This window comes from Laccaria bicolor, genomic scaffold (assembly GCF_000143565.1).
Source record: "Laccaria bicolor S238N-H82 LACBIscaffold_1 genomic scaffold, whole genome shotgun sequence".
Classification (NCBI taxonomy): Eukaryota; Fungi; Basidiomycota; class Agaricomycetes; order Agaricales; family Hydnangiaceae; genus Laccaria; species Laccaria bicolor.
In genome coordinates, this window is record NW_001889872.1 from 3,448,369 (window position 1) to 3,467,420 (window position 19,052).

Here is a 19,052-nt window from a genome sequence, read left to right on the forward strand (position 1 = left end):
ACAGGATCACAGGAGCCGGCACCTCAAATTTAGTGCTCCAGACTATGACAAGGCCCTGGGCCTGACCGAGGAGACCCACAAACTTCGGAAGGAATTCCAGGAATTCGTCGTCACTTCCCAGACGGCGACTCCGCGGTCAGGGCCACCCTACCGCGGTACTTCTGGACCTCCCACACAGAGGAATTTGCCACGAGGCTCCTTCCAGCCCTTTTCCTCAGGCAGCGGCAAGCCCTCCTCCAGCGCCGTCTGCCTCACCTGTGCGCAAAGGGGGCACAACCTCTTCTTCCACCAAAAGGCCACCATCATCGTCAAATTTGCCGACGGCAAAGCGGTCTGGGCAAAATGTAGCCCAGGTGCTGGACTCGTCACGCCCGACAACCTCACCATTTGCATCAACTGGAATGTTCGAGGCGCTGACGCCGCTCCCCAATGCGCCGCCCTTCACAAAGACGACCACCTCCATCTATGTTCCTTCTGTGGCAGCAAGAGCCATCACGCTCTCTCCTGGACCTGTCGCACCAAGACCGCTTGAAGAATTCCTTTCTGTGTCAACCCCTCCTCATCTCAAATACACTGATTTTTCCCATTCCGTTTTCCCTCGCCTTCCCCTACCGTCATCTACTTCCTTTCACTCTTCAATATTTGCACATGTTCCACACCCTTACAACCCCGATGCCTTCGAGTCCCTCTTGCTTAAACATGATCTTTTATCTCACTACCCCCTACTTCCTGGCAATCTCAGGCATGGTTTTCCCCTCGGATGCATGCCCACGCTGACGAATGGTGTCGTCCTCCCTAACAATCCATCCACCTTTGCTTACATGTCCGACATTCAGGACTATCTCCAAAAGGAACTTCTGGCCGGCAGAATGTCTGGCCCTTTCTCTCGCAAAGAGACTGAACTTATTCTTTGTGGCCCTTTCCAAGCTTCCCCCCTTATTGTCTCACTCCAGCCCCAGCAACGCGGTATGCCTGATAAAGTCAGAATCTGCAGACACCTTTCTAAAGCTTCCAAACTGCACGCTTCTGTGAACTTGCATATCCACAAAGAAGACTTTCCGACGTGTTTCGACCTCGCATCAAAAGTCGCAGAAATTGTGAGTTCTCATTCCCTCAGTCTCTTCCCCCTCCATTTTCTCTCGTTTCATTATACGCCCTTTTGCATTTTGTGCGTAGGGTTGTTTTCTTCTTCTGTGCCATACACACATTCAGATTTTGCATCCTTTATGCGTTATCTCAGGCTCTTGCCCACCTATCTCTGGCGCACCCTTGCGCAATGTTGAAGACACTTCGTGTTCCTCCCTTCCAACATCTCATGATGTCCCCTCCTTGCACGGACTCTTGTCCTCGTTCGCATATCTCATGGTCGAACATGCTTCGTGTTCCTCCTTTCGGACATCTCATGATGTCCCCTTTCTTGCACGGACTCTTGTCCTGTTCGCATACCTCATGGTTTTGCCCGCTCCCTCACTTCTATCTTCTATATCCCTCTTTCCTTCATGACTGAGGCTTACACATGCATGCAGATTGCCTTGGCCCCCCTGGGGACCCAAGCTTGCACTTTGGACATCGAAAAATTCCACCGCACTTGTCCCGTCCTACCTTCTCATAAACCTTGGCTTGTCGTCCAAGGCTTGCCCGACCAATTCTTTATTGATCACGCACACCCCTTCGGCGCTGCTTGCGCCAGCAGCAATGCTGGCATGATTGCCAATGCCGTCGTTGACATTTGGAAAGCTGAGGGTGTCTTTCCTGTCCCAAAGTATGAAGACGACTTGAAGGTCTTCCGTGTTCCTTCACCCACGGGTACCTTCCACAGCGGCCCTTTTTCTTATGACTGCGACTGCACTGAAATGTTGTGCCGCATCGCTCCTTTGGGCGTCCCTTGGCATGACGAGAAGGGCGATGACCATTTCCTATTTGTCACTACCTTCATTGGTTTCCAATGGGACATCCCACAGAAACTTGTCAGTCTTCCCGATGACAAGCGTCTCAAATTCCACGAATGCGTCAGGCATTTTCTCAATGATTTCCAAGGTCATCCTTGTCTCTCATTTATTATTGCTCCTGTTCTTAACCAATTCTCAGGTCGTCGTTGTCATTTACTCGACATCGAGAAGATCCATGGCTCCTTATGCCATGTTGCATTTGTCTATCTTGATGGCCGCTCCCGCCTTCCTTCTCTGTCGAACTTCGCATCCTCCTTTCACAACAACGAACTTCTAACAAAATATCCACCTCACTCAATGATGACGGATTTGGCATGGTGGCTTCAAAAGCTCAATGACAGGAGCGTTACACGCGCCTTGCGCCCTCGCGGCCCTCTTCAGGATCTCCACCTTTTCGTTGATGCCTCCATGTCCTGGGGGATCGGTATCATCATCGGTGACCATTGGGCTGCATTCCAACTGTCCCCAACTTGGAAAGTTGCGGGGAGGGACATCTGCTGGCTTGAAACGGTCGCAATTGAACTACTTGCCTATTTTCTGGAGGAACTTGGTCTACATGACTGCCACCTCCTGATCCACTCTGACAACCAGGGAACTATTGGCGCCTTGGATAAGGGCCATAGTCCCAATTCTCACATTAACCTCTCCGTTCGCCGCACATACCTCATTCTTTCCCACTTGTCAATCTCTCCTAAAATCATTTACATTGACTCGGTTGCTAATCCAGCTGACCCCATCTCGCGCAGAGATCTCGGGGAGGCTGGAAAGCGTGTTTCCCATAACTTCAAGCTCCCTAATGAGCTTACTGATTGTTTTCTTCATGTTTAGCCTTGACCGTAAACTTACCTCGTCGACACGTGTCGCCGAGAGACCCGTGGGTCAGATAAAATCTCCCAGCTCTATCTCACTGCGCCCCACGCGTTCTCAAAACTCCTTCCACCCTTTTCTATGACCTTCCCCTCTCACTGACTGCACTTCTGAACTGTTTCCCTCCCAACCCTCCTCGCCACTTGAATCCTCCACTTCCCAACCTTCCACTTCCTTCTCTCGCATTATACGTCCTCACAAACCCCAATCTGGCCGATCTATTGTCCACAACAACCTCTGTCCTCGTGTTCCTGCTGCAGACCGCATCTTCTCATGGCGAACACCTTTCGGCTCTCATCATCATGCCGGCGTTGCCAGAAGACTCCCTGCTCCTCTCGCCGAATCTGCGCTTATGGCCGTCTGGGGAGCTCTAGCTCCCAATACCAAATCAACTTATGGCGCAGGCCCACTTCGCTTCACACAATTCTGTGACAAGTGGGGTATTACTGAAGAGGCTCGCATGCCAGCCGACTATGCTCTCCTTTGTGCATTTATTGGTGAATATAAAGGCCTCCAATCCGGCAACACCATTCACTCCTGGCTAGCCGGATTACGAAGCTGGCACCTCATCAATCATGCCCCCTGGTATGGTGACAATGACTGGGTACATCTTGCTCGCATCTCAGCCAACAAAGAAGGTACAAAGCACAAACTGGCTCCACGTGCTCCCGTCTCTATTGAACACCTCTCATGCCTTCGTCGCTCTCTGAATCTCTCCTCCCCGTTCCATGCCGCTGTGTGGGCTGTCGCTCTCGTGACCTTTTTTGGCTGCCGCCGTCTTGGCGAAACTACTCTTGCCGTTGGCGCTGCCTTCGATCCTAAATACCATGTACTGCGCTCAACCAAGTATGTTTACTTTATTCTTACTGCTTACCACTCTTTCTTATTACTTTCTTCTCAGAATCCTTTTCCGTGTACTGTGTGATGGCACTCACTCTGCCACTTTCGATATCCCATGGACAAAGACGACCAAAGAGCTTGGTGCCTCTGTCATCCTCACTGCCCGCCGTGAGAATGATCCCTTGTGCCCTGTTGCAGCCTTGAAGAACCATCTGGATGTCAACTCTTCCATTCCAGCCTCTTCTGCACTTTTTGCATACAAAACATCTTTGGGCAGTCCCAAGAACCTCCTCAAAAACGAGTTTCTGAGCTTCGTCACCGGCATCTGGTCCTCCACTATGCTCGCCCATGTCTTGGGACACAGTTTCCGCATTGGCGGCGCAGTTGAACTACTTCTTGCAGGTGTTCTGCCTGAAATTGTTGCAGCCACTGGTGGATGGACATCTCTTGCCTTCCTCCTTTATTGGCGCCGTATGGATGAAATCCTCCCCATGTCAACCTCAAAAGCTTACAACCAAGCAGATCTTCATCGCCTTGCATCTATTTTTGAACAATTCCGCATTGCCCATAAACTTCCTTCTACTTCACTTGATAATTTTACATCCCTCTAAATTGTATAACATCCTCTCTCATATTATTTGTATGTAACTCTTCTGTAACAACCTCCCAACTCTCCCATGTCTCCGTAAAATGTTACTCTCCTTATTGTATCCTTAAAATGTTATTTGACATTGCCCTAAACCTTCAATCCGACTGACACTCAATTGGGCAGCCAGATTGGCTCATCCTTGCCTCACCAATCTGCTGTTGTGAGCTTACACTCGGATTGGCACTGTCAGTTGGTTTCAGCAAGTATTCACCACAATTGACTTCGCTGGATGCTCAAGTCTTGTTCACGTGACCCCTTCGTGTCTGGGCAAGACTTTGGCACAACCAAGTTATTCATGAACTCGAATTACTTGTTTACTTATCCCTTTCCTCTGCATAGAACACAACAGTTATCTTATTCCGTGATGAGTAAGCTTGAGGAACGAGAGCATGCTCATATTAGGATAAGATAAGGTTTTGTGTCAGAACCAGACATTTACATGTACAAATACTAATATATGTCTATGTTTCGGGGAGTGCTTCTCCCCATCACTTGGATCTGGTTCTGACACGAAGAAATTACTTGTCGGTTACCTCCTTAAAATTTTCGAACCCACCCACCATCCCTAAAGTGTTCAGCACTGTCAGTTGGTTTTGGCAAGTATTCGCCACAATTGACTTCACTGGATGCTCAAGTCTTGTTCACGTGACCCCTTCGTGTCTGGGCAAGACTTTGGCACAACCAAGTTATTCGTGAACTTGAATTACTTGTTTACTTATCCCTTTCCTCTGCATAGAACACAACAGTTATCTTATCGACTGAACTGATAGCAGGCAGCTGTGTTACCGCTGGAGCTGAGGGCTACAAACAGGGCGCCTATGTGTCCGATCCCTACCTCTGCGTGTGAAAATTTAAAGTTCAAACTTAGACACCCTGATGATATGCAGCGTCTAAAATCAGTTTAACATCCCTTTATCCAATCGTTTAGCCTCTTGCTCACCCCATTCGCCCAGCTGCAAGCGCCGAAACCGTATGTCCAGCTCGTGAGCCTGGTGGACGTGGGGCTTGATGCACGGCTAGAGCCGGTGCTGCATGCGGCCTGCGGGTGGGAAGGAGGATGAAGAGAGCGATGCAGATGGCAAGGAGAAAGGAGAAGGGGTTAGAGCGCGTGCAGGCTCTCAAGTTCAGCCTCATCGTGTTACGAGGCCTTGAAACTAGAGATAAGGTCATGCTAGGCCGGGAATCAGACGAAGAGAATCGGGGTGCAAGTCTGCCCACACCGCTGAGCATAGTCATTAAGATGTTCCAGTAAGTGCTCCGAGTCTGTTCTCTCACATCCCTCAGTGCCGCAATTGATCCCCACATTTTTTGTATATTTTTTCTACACACAAACACCTTACTCGCTGGACTCGAACTCGAACTTCATATAACTATACATCTCGTACCCGCACGAAATCCAGTACCCCCTGCACCAAATGACAGACAATCTGCATGCCCTCATCAACATCCGCAACCAGCAGGTTGCGGTGCTAGCGCGAGCTTTGATACGTCCTTGAAGGCTCTTCCAAACCCTTGTCAAAAAAGCACAAGATGGACTTCCTATGCCCGCGAATCACATTTTTTGTGTTTTTATCGGTTTTGTTCTTTTTAGGTTTATTGCATTTTTTTCTGGCGCATTTCCGTTCCCCTCCTTTTTTGTGTGATTTTCAGAGTTATTTGAATGGAAAAGATGAGGACTATCCAATCGCCGTTGGGTCCATGACTGCCAGGAGTTATCTGGACGCCAATATTGCCGAAATGCTGTTTTAGACAGAGCGGAGTACAGTATCACGTTGAGTCAAACGAAAGCCGTTTCGAAGCTGTGCATACCTAGGCTAATCCCCACCCAGACACATTCAGTAGAAGGAGTATCGGACACTCGAACTGGAGAAATTTAGATAAAAGTTGAATCAGAGCCGAAGAGAATAATACATACATCAACTGATTCACGACTCCTGGTATACACAACAATGTTTTACTCAGAAGGATTGTGCCATTCGGAAGTGGTGGGTATTTGAGAGCGTCTTGGGCAACTTTTTCCTGGAATGAGAGCGGGGTGTAGGTACAGACTAGTAAAGTGATTCGGAGAGAATGGACATACTTCTAGGGGTATCTCGGCCTATTGTCATTTCAAAATAAATCCATGATAAGGGAGCATTACACAGAACCGCTCACCGTGGTCGAAAACGGCCGTGGTAGTAAATTTTAACTGTTTCTATCGCATCTTTAACTGTCTTTGTGGCACGGGACTATAGCACATAATGAATATTCAGTGATCAAGATGGAACTAAAATTTGGCTAAAATTTTTATTACTTACTATGTCCGCTTTCAGTTCCAATTTCAGTCCCTACGTAGAATTTGTGTTTCATTGTGATTGTGGATTGAGCAGTTAAAGGACTTACCGAAATCGCACGGGAGAGGTGATCCTTGAGTGATAACTAGCATTCCAAGTCAGCTGTGAAAGAGAGTGATTGCGTTGCTTGACAATGGCACCTGCACCGGTTCCAAGTCTGGCTGGCCATGGACATTTATTATCATGTCACCTGCAACATTGTTGATTTCCGAGTCGCATATTGAAACACCACGGGCCCCCGAGAACATTTGCGCCTTTATGTTCCATTCAGCACTCATCCAAACAACCCATTCAGCACTCATCCAAACAACAAGGATCTGCGAGAGTGTTTACGTTTTGGCTTTGTCTCGAATGTGATCTTTCGGGCAAGAAGTATCCAGAATAGTAGCTGTAGTTTGAAATCAATGTGTCTGGGAAGTGTGAAGGCCAGATCGGCCAGCGGCGTTTAAGCCTGATCCAGTTGCGTTCATCTTCGCGGCTGTAGTTTAAAATGAGTGTGTCCACGAAGCGTGAAAGTACCAGATCAGACTCACGACCGCTGGAGGATATTTTCTAGAATCTTCTTCCTAGTCTGGTCACCCTCGTCAGTCTGATACATATCATCATCAGGAATATCAATAACTCTGATTGTCTGGTAAGGTTTAGCACACTGGTCAGTGGTAGGACAATGAAGACGTACGGGTCAACAATGTCGTTGACTTGGCAAGCATAGTCGTCCGATTGTGCGGGGAAGGTGCTGAGATCTGTAGCTAGAGGGCTGGGTGGGAATGCGTACTGCGACACAAAGATTCACCGACTTTGAAAACAAGTTCGATTGCGTTCATCATCATCAGGAGTATCAATAACAATAACTCTGATTGTCCGGTAAGTTTTAGTACGCTGGTAGGACAACGAAGACGTACGGGACAACAATGTCCTTGGTTGGGCAAGCATACTCGTCCGATTGTGCATCAAGGTTGTTGGGAGTAGGATTGGGTGGTACTGTCGTGCCGTCGGTCATGGGAGAGTGAGGGGCTGAAGGGTGAATGTGAGAGGGAGAACGGAGAGAGCTGCCAGGGCCTGATTCCCAAAGCTGTGAAGCCCAAGATGGTGAGTGGAGGGCTGTATCTCTAGGAGAAACCAAATCTACAATGTTTCGACTTGGTGGTGTTCCTTCTAGTTGATATTTTTTTTCAAGGGTGAATGAAACGGCGTTAGTCAGAGTCTCCGTGAAACCATTTTGAAGCGTGGCTTGCCTTCGATCAGAGCGGCCTCACTACAAAAAATTACAGTCGGTTTCGGTTAGTCGGTCGTTGGCAAAGCATACTAACAAATTGGGTGGCCAAACCGCTTTGCCCTTTCCTCCAAGGGTTTTCCAACTGCGACGCCCAGTGGCAGCAATTTGGGCAGTGTCGCGGTACGTTCCTTCCGAGTCCTCGGATGGGGTGTAAGAAAGGTTGTCCACGGTGGACATGTTAATAAACCCATGTTGGCTGTCGGTTGTGGCAACAAAAGAAGAAGATGGAGACATAGATCCTGGTAGGGGATGCAAAGCAGCAAAGGATGCTGGAGAAAACATTCCATCAGCTGGGAGATGAACGTGCTCGCTGTGAGATACAAAGGAAGATGAGGAAGATGGTTGGGTGTCGGATGGGGAAGGAATTGGAATGGGAGACGATGGTGAGAGTTCTGGACCATCAATCTCAAACTGCGGTGTGGTCATATTTCGAGCACTTGAGAGGGGTAAACTGGTTGTGTAATTGGCTCAGTTGTGCTGCGTGCCAGGTGTTTAACGACGCACCGTTTGGATTCTTTTATATTGATGGAATGAGCAAACTTGAGGGAGAGGTAGGAGGGGGATGGAGTCAACGATTAAGGCCAGGTTATATCTGGGCACAGCCAATGTCTCTTGGTATGCCAGACTAGCCGCATAGCCTCTCAGCGCTCAGCTGTAGTCACGCGGCGCCTAACCTTTGACATTTCCCGTTCTTGGCCTGTTCTTGGCCAACTGTATGATATTCCTATTCCTTGCCAATTAACCAACTTTCACGGAGAACGTGGCAGATCTCTTCCCGGGTTGTCCACAAAGGTAGAATGACCAGAGACTTGTGCAAAAGTAAATAGTGTGGGGTTGTTCGAACCTGAGGCAGTCACGAACCAAAAAATTATATGACGTCAGCTGATCGATTGATCACGATTCGCGAAGTAAGGCTGCGACCGACGAAAAAGACAGTCTGATCACTGTGACCGATCTGTGACCAGATCCCGCCAAGAAAGGGTAGGGCTCGAAAAGGGACCTCAAAGGGACCTCACCCGAACAGCGCACAAAGCAAAATGAACGAGCGCTCGCGCGGACGGTGGAAACACCCACACATAGAAGATGAAGGTTGGAACAGTAGCAACCAAACAAAGGAGAAGGGAAATGGGAGGAGGAGGGGCGGAATTCAGGTTACAAACACAGGTATGTTTGCCCATACACAAAATGGAATTCAAAAATCTGGATCAACTACTCACATCATGGCTTGAGGAGACTGCACAGGATCATAGGAGTGGGAGGGCGTCACATCCACGACAGGGTCAATGTTTGGCGAGATCACCAACATTGTGCTTGGACTCTGGAGAGGGAACGAGATGAACAGGGCAAAGCTTACAGCTCAGACGGTGAGAAAGATGTTTGGTGGGCCCCAAGTAAACTGACTTTCGATATGCAAGGCTTTATATTTTGCCAGTGTACATTAATTTACAACGATGCTTCAGCCTCGCTTTGGCAGTGAGGAGATCAATCAAGCGAAAACTAGGGTCCATGTCACGTCAGGGTACAGTTCTAGAACTGGTGAGTAGTCCTGATTAGCCACCACCGGCAGGGTTCTGACAGGACCCCTGAAATTACCCTTGGAACCCAGATCCAAAAAGTCGAAATTTTTGGAATTTTTATCCGGACAGTTTTGGACAATTTCTATCCGGATGGCGGATCTGGGTCCAGGTATGGGCAAAATTTATCCGGACGCGGATGTGGGTTACCCAAAACCTCTACTTTCGCTTTTTTCACTTGAAAACACCAAATTTTCGCTTAAAAACACCTATTTTCGCTTAAAAACACCAATTTCTCGCTCGGCATCTCCTCTGGAGCCCTAATAAGCATCCTACAAGCATCTCAAATAACAAAACACTAAATTGTGCCCATTTCGTGGCCCCTCTGAGGTATATAGAGAAATGCAAATATCGATGGTGTAAGATGGTCAAAGTGAGAAACCAATATCAAGTTCACTTGGTGTAGTGGTTAAAATGTTAACGGCTTAGTTGATGACTTTCACACATTCAATATGTCTTGAGTTCGGATCCCCACCTGCACCAATTTTTATCCGGAAGTGGCTCTGGGTTTGGTGGGTCAGCCCAAACTCTATCCGGAAATCTGCCTCCGGGTTTCAGCCAAAACAGCCCAAATTCTATCCGGACAGTGCTATGGGTTTTCAAAAAAATTTCAGAATTTTTATCCGGATTGGGATCTGGGTTCCAAGGGTATTTTCAGGGGTCCTGTTCTGACGGACTGTCTTTTTCAAGTCTTTTTCCTCAGCAGGGACCAGCTGGGACCGTCTTTTTGCTGCAAGATGCGTCGAGATCCTCTGCCAATTTTTTTTCCCGCGCTTTGCGAAACCGTCGCAAGCCTCGAAAAAGACGGTCCCATGCGCATCAAGAGACAGTCCTCGGTTATCTTCTTGACTTCCCGGGCCACAGCTTACAAGTTCTTGCCTCGGCCACTTACCCCGATCCCTTGACCGATGACCCCATCCCGCTTCTCATCTTAGCCTGTGCCATTATATGTATCTAAGGAGGCAGAACGTGCCCCGCCATCTTATCTCCACGTCCACCAGCTATCTCCGGCATCAACGAGGTTTGGCAAGTCCTCCCTCCAGAAGACCATACCAAAAATGGATTTACTCCGTGAGTTCTGGCTCGAATTTCATGTTCATGGGCTTGATCTGACGCTGACTACTACAGGAAGCGCCTCCCAAGTTTACGAAACGGACCGCCCATCCGTTCAAATTTCAGTTCTGCGGGAAAATCGAGTCTATTGGCAGAAATTGAGCTCAACAAGTGAGTTCTTACTCATATATTATGTTCTTGGGCTCTATTTGACGGAAATTACCTCAGGAACAACCTTCCGAGTTTGCGAAACATCACGCCCAACCGTTCAAAGTCAGCGTTCGGTTCTGCAAAAAAATAAAGTCTTTTACCAGAAAATGAGGCTAACAGGTAAGTTCTCGCTCGATTCTTACGTTCTTAGGCTCAATCTGACGAGAATTACTCCAGGAACGATCACCCGAGCTTACGAAACATGAAGCCCAAGCGTTCGAATTCAGTGCTCGATTTTGTGGGGGGAATAAAGCCCATAAACAGAAATTAAGGTTGACATGTAAGTTCTCACTCGATTCTTACGTTTTTAGGCTCTATCTGACGAGAATTACTCCAGGAACGACCACCCGAGTTTACGATACATGACGCCTAAGCGTTCGAATTCAGTCTTCGGTTTTGTGGGGGGAATAAGGCCCATAAACAGAAATTAAGGTTGACATGTAAGTTCCTGCTCAATTTTACGTTCTTAGGCTCTACTTGACGAGAATTACCTCAGGAACGACCACCCGAGTTTACGAAACATGACGCCTAAGCGTTCGAATTCAGTCGTTCGGTTTTGCGAGGGAATAATGTCCCTTACCAGATATCATGGTTGACATGTGAGTTCCTGCTCAATTTTCACGTTCTTAGGCTCTACTTGACCGAAATTACCTCAGAAGCGACCTCCCGAGTTTACGAAACATGGCGCCCAACCCTTCAGATTCGGTGTTTGGTTCTGTGAGGAAATAAGGTCCATCACTGAAAATTGAGGTTAACAAGTAAGTTCTTGCTCGCATTCTACGTTCTTGTGCTCTACTTGACCGAAATTGGTTCAGGAGCGACCTCCCGAGTTTACGAAATGTGGGCCCTAACCGTTCAAATTCGGCATTCAGTTCTGTGAGAAAATAGGGTCCAGCACCAAAAATCTGCGTTGACAAGTAAGTTCATACTCGGACTTTATGTTCTTAGGTTCTACTTGACTGGAATTGCTCCAGAATTTATTCTCTGAGTTTACGAAACATGGTTTGCAACCGTACCAATTCAGCGTTCGATTTTGTCGGGACAAGGTCCAATGCCGTAAATTGTGATTGACAAGTGAATTCCTACTCGGCATTTAGGCTGCTGGGTTCTAATTTATGTCAGTCTCTCCAGCATCCGCCCCATGATTTTACGAAATGTGGCACGTAGCCGTTCGTGTTCTGTGTCTATTTTGTGGGGGGGGGATAAAGTCTTTGGGCAGAATTTGGGGTTTGCATGTAAGTTCTGACTCGATTTCTACGTTCTTGGGTTCTACTTGATGCTGATTAATCCAGCAATTACCTCCCCCATTTATGAGATGTGGCAGCCAGCTGTTCACATTTGCGGCTCGGTCTTGTGGGCACACAACAGATCTGAGGGGGGGTTTTATGTAGATTCTCTATATTATTAGGCTCAGGCCAATTTCAAAGGAGTAAATTATATCGAGTTGATCCATGCTTTTGTTAGTGAACCCCATCATTTACGGTACGTAGAACTAGCTATCAAGTACTATCTTGCAAGGTGGATCTTCCGCACTGTTCACAGAAATTCAATTGATGCTGTGATATCTTCTTGTAAGTTGTGAAGAAATTCATTGGAAGACTAAACACTAAACAACATACCTTTGCACGAGCAGCTTCCTGTCGCACTTTCCGTGGCTGGTAGGGATATTTTTTGACGATGTCTCTTGCCTACACACATTAACTTGAAGGACAAGGCTGTAAAATGCACTCACCCATTGAAGAATACGCTCTCGCTCCTCCTGAGTTTGCTGAACAGCAACTTTTGGTGACGCTTTGTCGTCCCCGAGGCTAGCGTTAGGCGCGGGGTCGCAGGCGGTCGACCTGAAATGAGGAGTTGGTGAGCGACGCGCAAGAGGAAGGGCGCGAAAGCACGTGACACTATCCCAAAAGGGGATGGACCCTGAGGAGACAGTCCGATCACCGAGGGACAGTTCAGCACCCTGACATGGCGCGCGTCGGCGCTTGCCGGGTGACAGGACCGTCTCTTTCCCGAGAGAAGTCCTCTGCACTTGCTCTATGTACACCAATATCGTCCCAAGCAACGAAACAAGAACAAAACTACAGCCGCACTCAGCAGATTATGCATCAGCCTCTGCATTGGCACAGCACATCGACCTCTATCAAAACGCTGCCATCACAAGACACAAACAACCCCCTCCGTTCCCGTTACACAGACTCTGGTGTGATGCTGCCCACCACCTCATCCACCCCCGCCGCCTGAACTCATCGCGCGCTTTACCTCGACCATCATCCCTTCATTCAGTCATATAGCTCTCCTGCTCACCGCATTCGCCCAGCTGTGAGTGCCGAAACCACCTCATGAGCCTGCCGCTGAACGTGGGGCTCGATGTACGGCTAACAGGGGAACGAGAGCCGGTGCTGTGTGCGGGTGGGAAAGAGGATATGAAGGAGGAAAAATGAAGAGATGGCGGGGACAAAGGAGAAGGGGTAAGACCGCGCGCAGGCTCAAGTTCAGCCTCGTAGCATTACGAGACCTCGAAACTGGAGATAAGGTTGTGCTAGGCCGGGAATGGGACGAAGAGAATCGGGGTGCATAGTCCGCCTGCACCACTGAGCATGTTCAAGATGTTCCAGTAAGTGCTCCGTTCTCTCACATCCCTTGCCTTGCAAGTGATCTCCACTTTTTATGTATATTTTTTCTACACTCGAACTCGGACTTCATATAAATATACATCCCGTACGCGCTTGGCCCGCATGAAATCTGGTACCTCCTCCACCAAATGACAGACAATCTGCGTGCCCTCATCAACATTGATACGCCGAAGGCCTGGGCTCTTCCAAACCCATGTGAAAAAAGCACGAGATGGACGGTCTTTCTATGCCCATCGGTTTTGTCCTTTTTTGATTTATTGCATTTTTTTTTGGTTTGGCGCATTTTCGTTCCCCTCCTTTTTTGTGTGATTTTCAGAGTTATTTGAAAGGAAAAGATGAGGAATATCCGATAGCACTTGGGTCCATGGTGGCCAGAAGCTGTCTGGCCGCCGATATTACCGAAATGCTGCGTGAGACAGAGCAGAGTACAGTATCGCGTTGAGTCAAATGGAGGCCGTTTCGAAGCTGTGCATACCTAGGCTGATCCCCCCGGACACATTCAGTAGAAGGAGTATCGGACACTCGAACTAGAGAAATTTAGATAAGAGTTAAATGAGAGCCGAAGAGAATAATACATACATCAACTGATTCACGACTCCTGGTATACACAACAATGTTTTACTCAGAAGGATTGTGCCATTCGGAAGTGGTGGGTATTTGAGAGCGTCTTGGGCAACTTTTTCCTGGAATGAGAGTGGGGTGTAGGTACAGACTAGTAAAGTGATTCGGAGAGAACGGACATACTTCTAGGGGTATCTCGGCCTATTGTATGGGCATTTCGATAAAAATCCATGATTAGGGAAATTTTCACAAGACAGCTCACCATGGTCGAAAATGGACATGGTAGTAAATTCTTAACTCTCTCCGCGGCATGGAACTACAGCACATAATGCTCAGTGATCAAAATTGAGGTAAATTTTCATTACTCACCATCTTCGATTTCAGATCCTCGTGTTTCATTGTGTTTGTGGATCAAGCAGTTTAAGGACTCACCGAAAACGGATCAATCCAGCCATACCAGGTTGATAGCTAGTGTTCCAAGTCAGCTGTGAAAGAGAAGGATTGCGTTGCTCAACAATCGCACCTTCACCGGTTCCGAGTCTGGCTGGAGATGGATATTATAATTATTTATTGTTAAATCACCTCCAACATTTGTGATTTCTGAGTTGCGTATCGAAACATCACGGGCCTCCGAGAACATTTGCGCCTTAATGTTGCATTCAGCGCTCATCCAAAACAATAAGGATCTGTGAGAGTGTTTACGTTTTGGCTTTGTCCTTGATATGAAATTTTGGGATGGTCGTCTTCATAGCTGTAGTATAGAATGAGTTTGTCTATGAAGCGTGAAAGTACCAGATCAGACTCACGACCACAACGGCCCATGGGCTATCATTTCTAGAATCTCCTTCTTCGTCTGGTACATATCATCCTTGTCAGTCGGATACGCGTCATCAAATCCACCCCTGGTCTGCCCTTTTCACTCACTTTTTTCGTCCGACCAGAAGGGCTTGTTATTCCGTGGTCTGCGGTGGTCCCCAAGCCATGAAGTAAGCCACCCGAGCTGCCAAAGCTCGCAAGCATTTCGAGGCTCTTCGGGTCGAGCATATGGGCAAGCTGAAAGGGTTTAAACTCAAATGGAGTGCAGTCTATGGCTTCATCTTGAGCGAGTTCCCTTTGATGTGCGGTTTTGTGTTCGCCATCGGTCTCATGCTCGCCTTTCGATTGCGGCTTCCTCTCCTGATATTCAGCTTCCTGCGAGTCCGTTTTTTTGTGAGAACCCCGCGAAATGGAATGAGAGTCAACGTGAGTAAAGGAGGTTGCATTTGACTTCATACGGTGCAGAAGATCAAATGCATCTGCATGGTCCCCTTCGGTTTCGGTCATGCTTGAGAAGGTTGCATTGCTCGGTTTCCGATGGTGTGAGAGACCAGAGGACGACATATCGTATGGGTTCAGAAGCCCGAGGAAAGACATGCCTGACTTTTGTTCAAGCTTGTTGTCGCGAAGCGCTAGAGATGATTGAGAATGCACAGAAGAAAATGGTTCGAAAGTGTGGGAGATGGGAGTCGTCAAGGCGGAAGCAGTATCCGAGATGTCAGAAAAAGCAGGAGAGGGAGGACCATCGTAGGATGAACGAGGATTATAAGAGATGGGAGAGAGAAGTCCTGCTGAAACTGGAGACTGTAAAGTAGACACGTTGTGGTTGACGTCTGGCAAAATGATCAGAGCCGGAGTCGACGAATCAGTGGTTATGTTAATGGAGGGAATGGCGTATTTGTCATTAGAATCGCCTCGTGAACTGTTTGCACTGCCCACCATAGTCGATGGTGCCCGTGGTCCAGAAAGAGAAAATGGTTGAAACTTGATATACTTGCCGAATTGCCAAGCACCCGCACAGCCTTGAATTCGCCAAAAAGAGTAGCGCCACCTGAGACTCGCCTTGCTCCCCAGAGACTCCGCTCCCCTATTTTCGCGTTCTTGTACTGCCGATTCGAAGCTCGGTCTGGACTCTGAAAACCAAAGATAAAGTCAGCTGATCACGCATCACGCGTCATGATTCATGTCACGATCAACAAATAATATGAGATATCGTCCCAACCGAGCACATTGGGCTCAGCACGCCACCACAAAGCACATACAACCCCCTCCGTTCCCGTTACGCAGACTATGGCGTGATACTGCCCACCACCTCATCCACCCCCGCCGCCTGAACTCATCGCGGCTTTACCTCGACCATCGTCCCTTCATTCAGTGATTTGGCCCTCCTGCTCACCGCATTCGCCCAGCTGTGAGTGCCGACACCGTATGTCCACCCCTGCCGCTGGATGTGGGGCTCAATGCACGGCTAGCAGGGAACGAGAGCCAGTCCTGCGTGCGAGTGGGAGGGAGGATCTGAAGCAGGAAAAATGAAGAGGCCAACCACGATGGAAAGGACAAAGGAGGAGGGGTAAAGCGCGAGCAGGGTCAAGTTTGGCTTCTTTGCATTACGAGACCTCAAAACTGGAGAAAAGGTCGTCTAGACTGGGAATGAGACGGAAGAATTGCGGAGCAGAGTCTGCTGGTACCAGTTCAAGATGTTTCAGTAAGTACTTCGTTATCTCACATCCCTCGCCTCGCAATTGAACTCCACATTCCAGCTATCTTTGTCGTAACCCACAGACCTCTTACCACATCAGCACTCAGCGCTGAGCCTCTGCATTGGTCCCAGCACCGGCTTCCACCCACCAATCACCACCACAGAGCACAAACAACCCCCTGCGTTCCTGTTACGCGAACTCTGGCGTCATGCCGCCCACAATCTCATTCATCCCCGTTGCCTGGCCCACCGCGCGCTTTACCTCGACCATCGTCCCTTCATTCAGTCATTCTAGCCTCCTATTCACCGCATTCGCCCAGCTGTGACTGCCGAAACCATACGTCCACCTTGTGAACCTGCCGCAGAAGGTGGGGCTCAATGCACAACTAGTAAGGAACGAGAGCCCATGCTTCGTGCGGGTGAGAAGGAGGATGTGAAGCGGAGAATGACGAAGAGGGCGACGAAGATGGCAAGGACAAAGGAGCAGAGATAAGAGCGCGCAGAGACTTAGGTTCGGCCTCTTCGCATTACGAGGCCTCGAAGCTAGAGATAAGATCGTGCTAGGTGGTGAATTGGATGAAGAGAATCGGGGTGCTTAGGCCGCCTGCACCGCTGAGCATACTCAGGATATCTGTTCCAGTAAGTGATCCGTCACCTTGCATCCCTTGCCTCGCAATTGAACCCCACACTTTAGCTATTTTTCATAAGCACAAACTCCTTACTCGCTGGACTCGAACCTAGAATCAATATCAATATTCATCCCGTACCCACTTGACCCGCACGAAAGCCAGTACCTCCCGCACTAAATGACAGACAATCTACATGCCCTCACCAACATCCGCAACCGGCAGGTGCGATGCTAGCGCGAGCCTTGATATGTCATTGAAGGCTCCTACCCGAGCCCTTGTCAAAAAAACACAAGATGGACCATCTTCCTATGCCCGCGATCGCGAATCACATTTTTTGTGTTTTATCGATTTTGTTCTTTTTAGGTTTATTGCATTTTTTGGTTTGGTTTGGCGCATTCCCGTTCCCCTCCTTTTTTGTGTGATTTCAGAGTTATTTGAAAGGCAAGACGAGGAATATCCGATAGCCTTTTGGGTCCATGACCGCCAGGAGTTATCTGGCCACCAATATAACCGAAATTCTGTTTGCGACGGAGCAGAGTATCGCGTTGAGTCAAGTGAAAGCCGTTTCAAAGCTGTGCATACCTAGGCTAATCCCCATCCAGACACATTCAGTAGAAGGAGTATCGGACACTTGAACTGGAGAAAAAAGTAGATAAGAGTTAAACCAGGGCCGAAGAGGATAATACATACAGCAACTGATTCATGACTCCTGGTATATACAACGACGTTTTACTCATAAGAACTTGGGCACCCAAAAGCGGTGGGTATTTGAGGGCGTCGTTGGCAACCTTTTCCTGGAATGAGAGTGGGGTGTAGGTTTAAGGTTAAGTAATTCAGAGAGAATGGACATACTTCCAGGGGTATGTCGGCCTATCATATGCACATTTTAATATAAATCCATGAGTTACACAAATCCGCTCACCATGGTTGAAAATGGACATGGTAGTAATTTTTTCACTGTCGCTATGGCGTGGAACTACAGAACATAACGAATATTCAGTGATCAAAATGGGGCTAAAATTTCCATTACTCACTATCTCCGATTTCAGTTCCGATTTCAGTCCCTATGTAGAAATTGTGTTTCATTGTGATTGTGGATTGAGCGGTTGAAGGACTTACCGAAATCGCGCGGGAGAGGTGATCCTTGAGTGATAGCTAGCATTCCAGGTCAGCTATGAAAGAGAGGGATTGCGTTGCTCAACAATGGCACCTGCTCATGTTCCGAGCCTGGCTGGGGATAGACATTATAAGAAATTTTTATGAGATTGCCTGCAGTATTGTAGAATTCCGAGTCACGTATTGAAAGACCACTGGCCCCCTGGAACATTTGTGCCTTTGTGTTGCATGGATCTGCGGGAGTGTTCACGTTTTGGCTTTGTCCCGGATATGAGCTTTCGGGATTGTCGTCTTTATGGCTGTAGTTTGAAGTGACGTCGAGTCCACCGAAATGCATTGGGTGATTCTTAACGTAACTCCAGTAGTGTTCTTGTAAAACCAACTTTAAAAAGCGAGGTCAGAAAAACGAAGATTGCGTCGGTACAAAAGTCACGCAACTGACGGGGAGCAAGCCCATTTCTGAAATTTCATACTCGTCCAACCAGAAAATGCTGTGCGTCGCCTGGTCAGCCAAGTAATAGTTGCGATCCTCATCATCGATCTGGATATAGAGTTCAACGCTGTCGGATAAAACAAATCCCCGATCGGCAGCGCGTTTTTCGATGTTTGAAACCCAATACGTGACTTTTTCCGCGATTGATGGCGTGTACATGCACGAATCTGTTACAACGCGGAGAGTAATAGAGCGGGAAAAGTATATTTGGCCTTCGGGGTGCACATGCGGCGACCATTGCTCCGGCAAGTATCTCGGGCTGTCGGGGCTGTGTGATTAGATCCGTGCAAGAATGTAAAATATTGTGTAACCGCTCACACTAGATCTCGAGAGGAGAGGAACATTCCTGGTTCA

General features: G+C 48.1%; 6 protein-coding genes across 6 annotated transcripts; 1 reads left to right on the forward strand and 5 right to left on the reverse strand.

Moving 5' to 3' along the window:
- Positions 1 to 6,140: 6,140 nt before the first annotated feature.
- Positions 6,141 to 8,091, reverse strand: LACBIDRAFT_321437 (uncharacterized protein; the record flags this gene model as incomplete). Its single annotated transcript, XM_001874357.1, has 11 exons — positions 6,141 to 6,168; positions 6,221 to 6,353; positions 6,386 to 6,403; positions 6,460 to 6,493; positions 6,603 to 6,632; positions 6,688 to 6,723; positions 6,972 to 7,116; positions 7,172 to 7,261; positions 7,318 to 7,395; positions 7,541 to 7,747; positions 7,949 to 8,091. The coding sequence occupies 11 exons, from the start codon at positions 8,089 to 8,091 to the stop codon at positions 6,141 to 6,143; spliced, it is 942 nt and encodes a 313-aa protein (XP_001874392.1).
- A 2,455-nt stretch (positions 8,092 to 10,546) lies between these two features.
- On the forward strand, positions 10,547 to 10,957 carry LACBIDRAFT_302012 (uncharacterized protein; the record flags this gene model as incomplete). The annotated part of the gene is made up of 4 exons (XM_001873705.1): positions 10,547 to 10,559; positions 10,617 to 10,712; positions 10,770 to 10,871; positions 10,929 to 10,957. 4 exons carry the CDS (start codon positions 10,547 to 10,549, stop codon positions 10,955 to 10,957), a joined length of 240 nt encoding a protein of 79 aa, XP_001873740.1.
- Positions 10,958 to 11,771: 814 nt separating this feature from the next.
- LACBIDRAFT_321438 (uncharacterized protein) lies at positions 11,772 to 12,718 on the reverse strand (the record flags this gene model as incomplete). Its single annotated transcript, XM_001874358.1, has 5 exons — positions 11,772 to 11,859; positions 12,051 to 12,121; positions 12,371 to 12,439; positions 12,484 to 12,592; positions 12,711 to 12,718. The coding sequence occupies 5 exons, from the start codon at positions 12,716 to 12,718 to the stop codon at positions 11,772 to 11,774; spliced, it is 345 nt and encodes a 114-aa protein (XP_001874393.1).
- A 1,165-nt stretch (positions 12,719 to 13,883) lies between these two features.
- On the reverse strand, positions 13,884 to 14,615 carry LACBIDRAFT_302014 (uncharacterized protein; the record flags this gene model as incomplete). Its single annotated transcript, XM_001874359.1, has 7 exons — positions 13,884 to 13,911; positions 13,964 to 14,067; positions 14,129 to 14,146; positions 14,208 to 14,261; positions 14,315 to 14,332; positions 14,378 to 14,413; positions 14,469 to 14,615. 7 exons carry the CDS (start codon positions 14,613 to 14,615, stop codon positions 13,884 to 13,886), a joined length of 405 nt encoding a protein of 134 aa, XP_001874394.1.
- Positions 14,616 to 14,779: 164 nt separating this feature from the next.
- Positions 14,780 to 15,703, reverse strand: LACBIDRAFT_302015 (uncharacterized protein; the record flags this gene model as incomplete). The annotated part of the gene is made up of 1 exon (XM_001874360.1): positions 14,780 to 15,703. One exon carries the CDS (start codon positions 15,701 to 15,703, stop codon positions 14,780 to 14,782), a length of 924 nt encoding a protein of 307 aa, XP_001874395.1.
- A 1,491-nt stretch (positions 15,704 to 17,194) lies between these two features.
- LACBIDRAFT_291942 (uncharacterized protein) lies at positions 17,195 to 19,042 on the reverse strand (the record flags this gene model as incomplete). The annotated part of the gene is made up of 10 exons (XM_001874361.1): positions 17,195 to 17,607; positions 17,672 to 17,725; positions 17,780 to 17,883; positions 17,942 to 17,959; positions 18,012 to 18,065; positions 18,124 to 18,153; positions 18,209 to 18,244; positions 18,300 to 18,587; positions 18,648 to 18,966; positions 19,017 to 19,042. 9 exons carry the CDS (start codon positions 19,040 to 19,042, stop codon positions 17,698 to 17,700), a joined length of 903 nt encoding a protein of 300 aa, XP_001874396.1. The 3' UTR covers positions 17,195 to 17,607; positions 17,672 to 17,697.
- Positions 19,043 to 19,052: the final 10 nt, after the last annotated feature.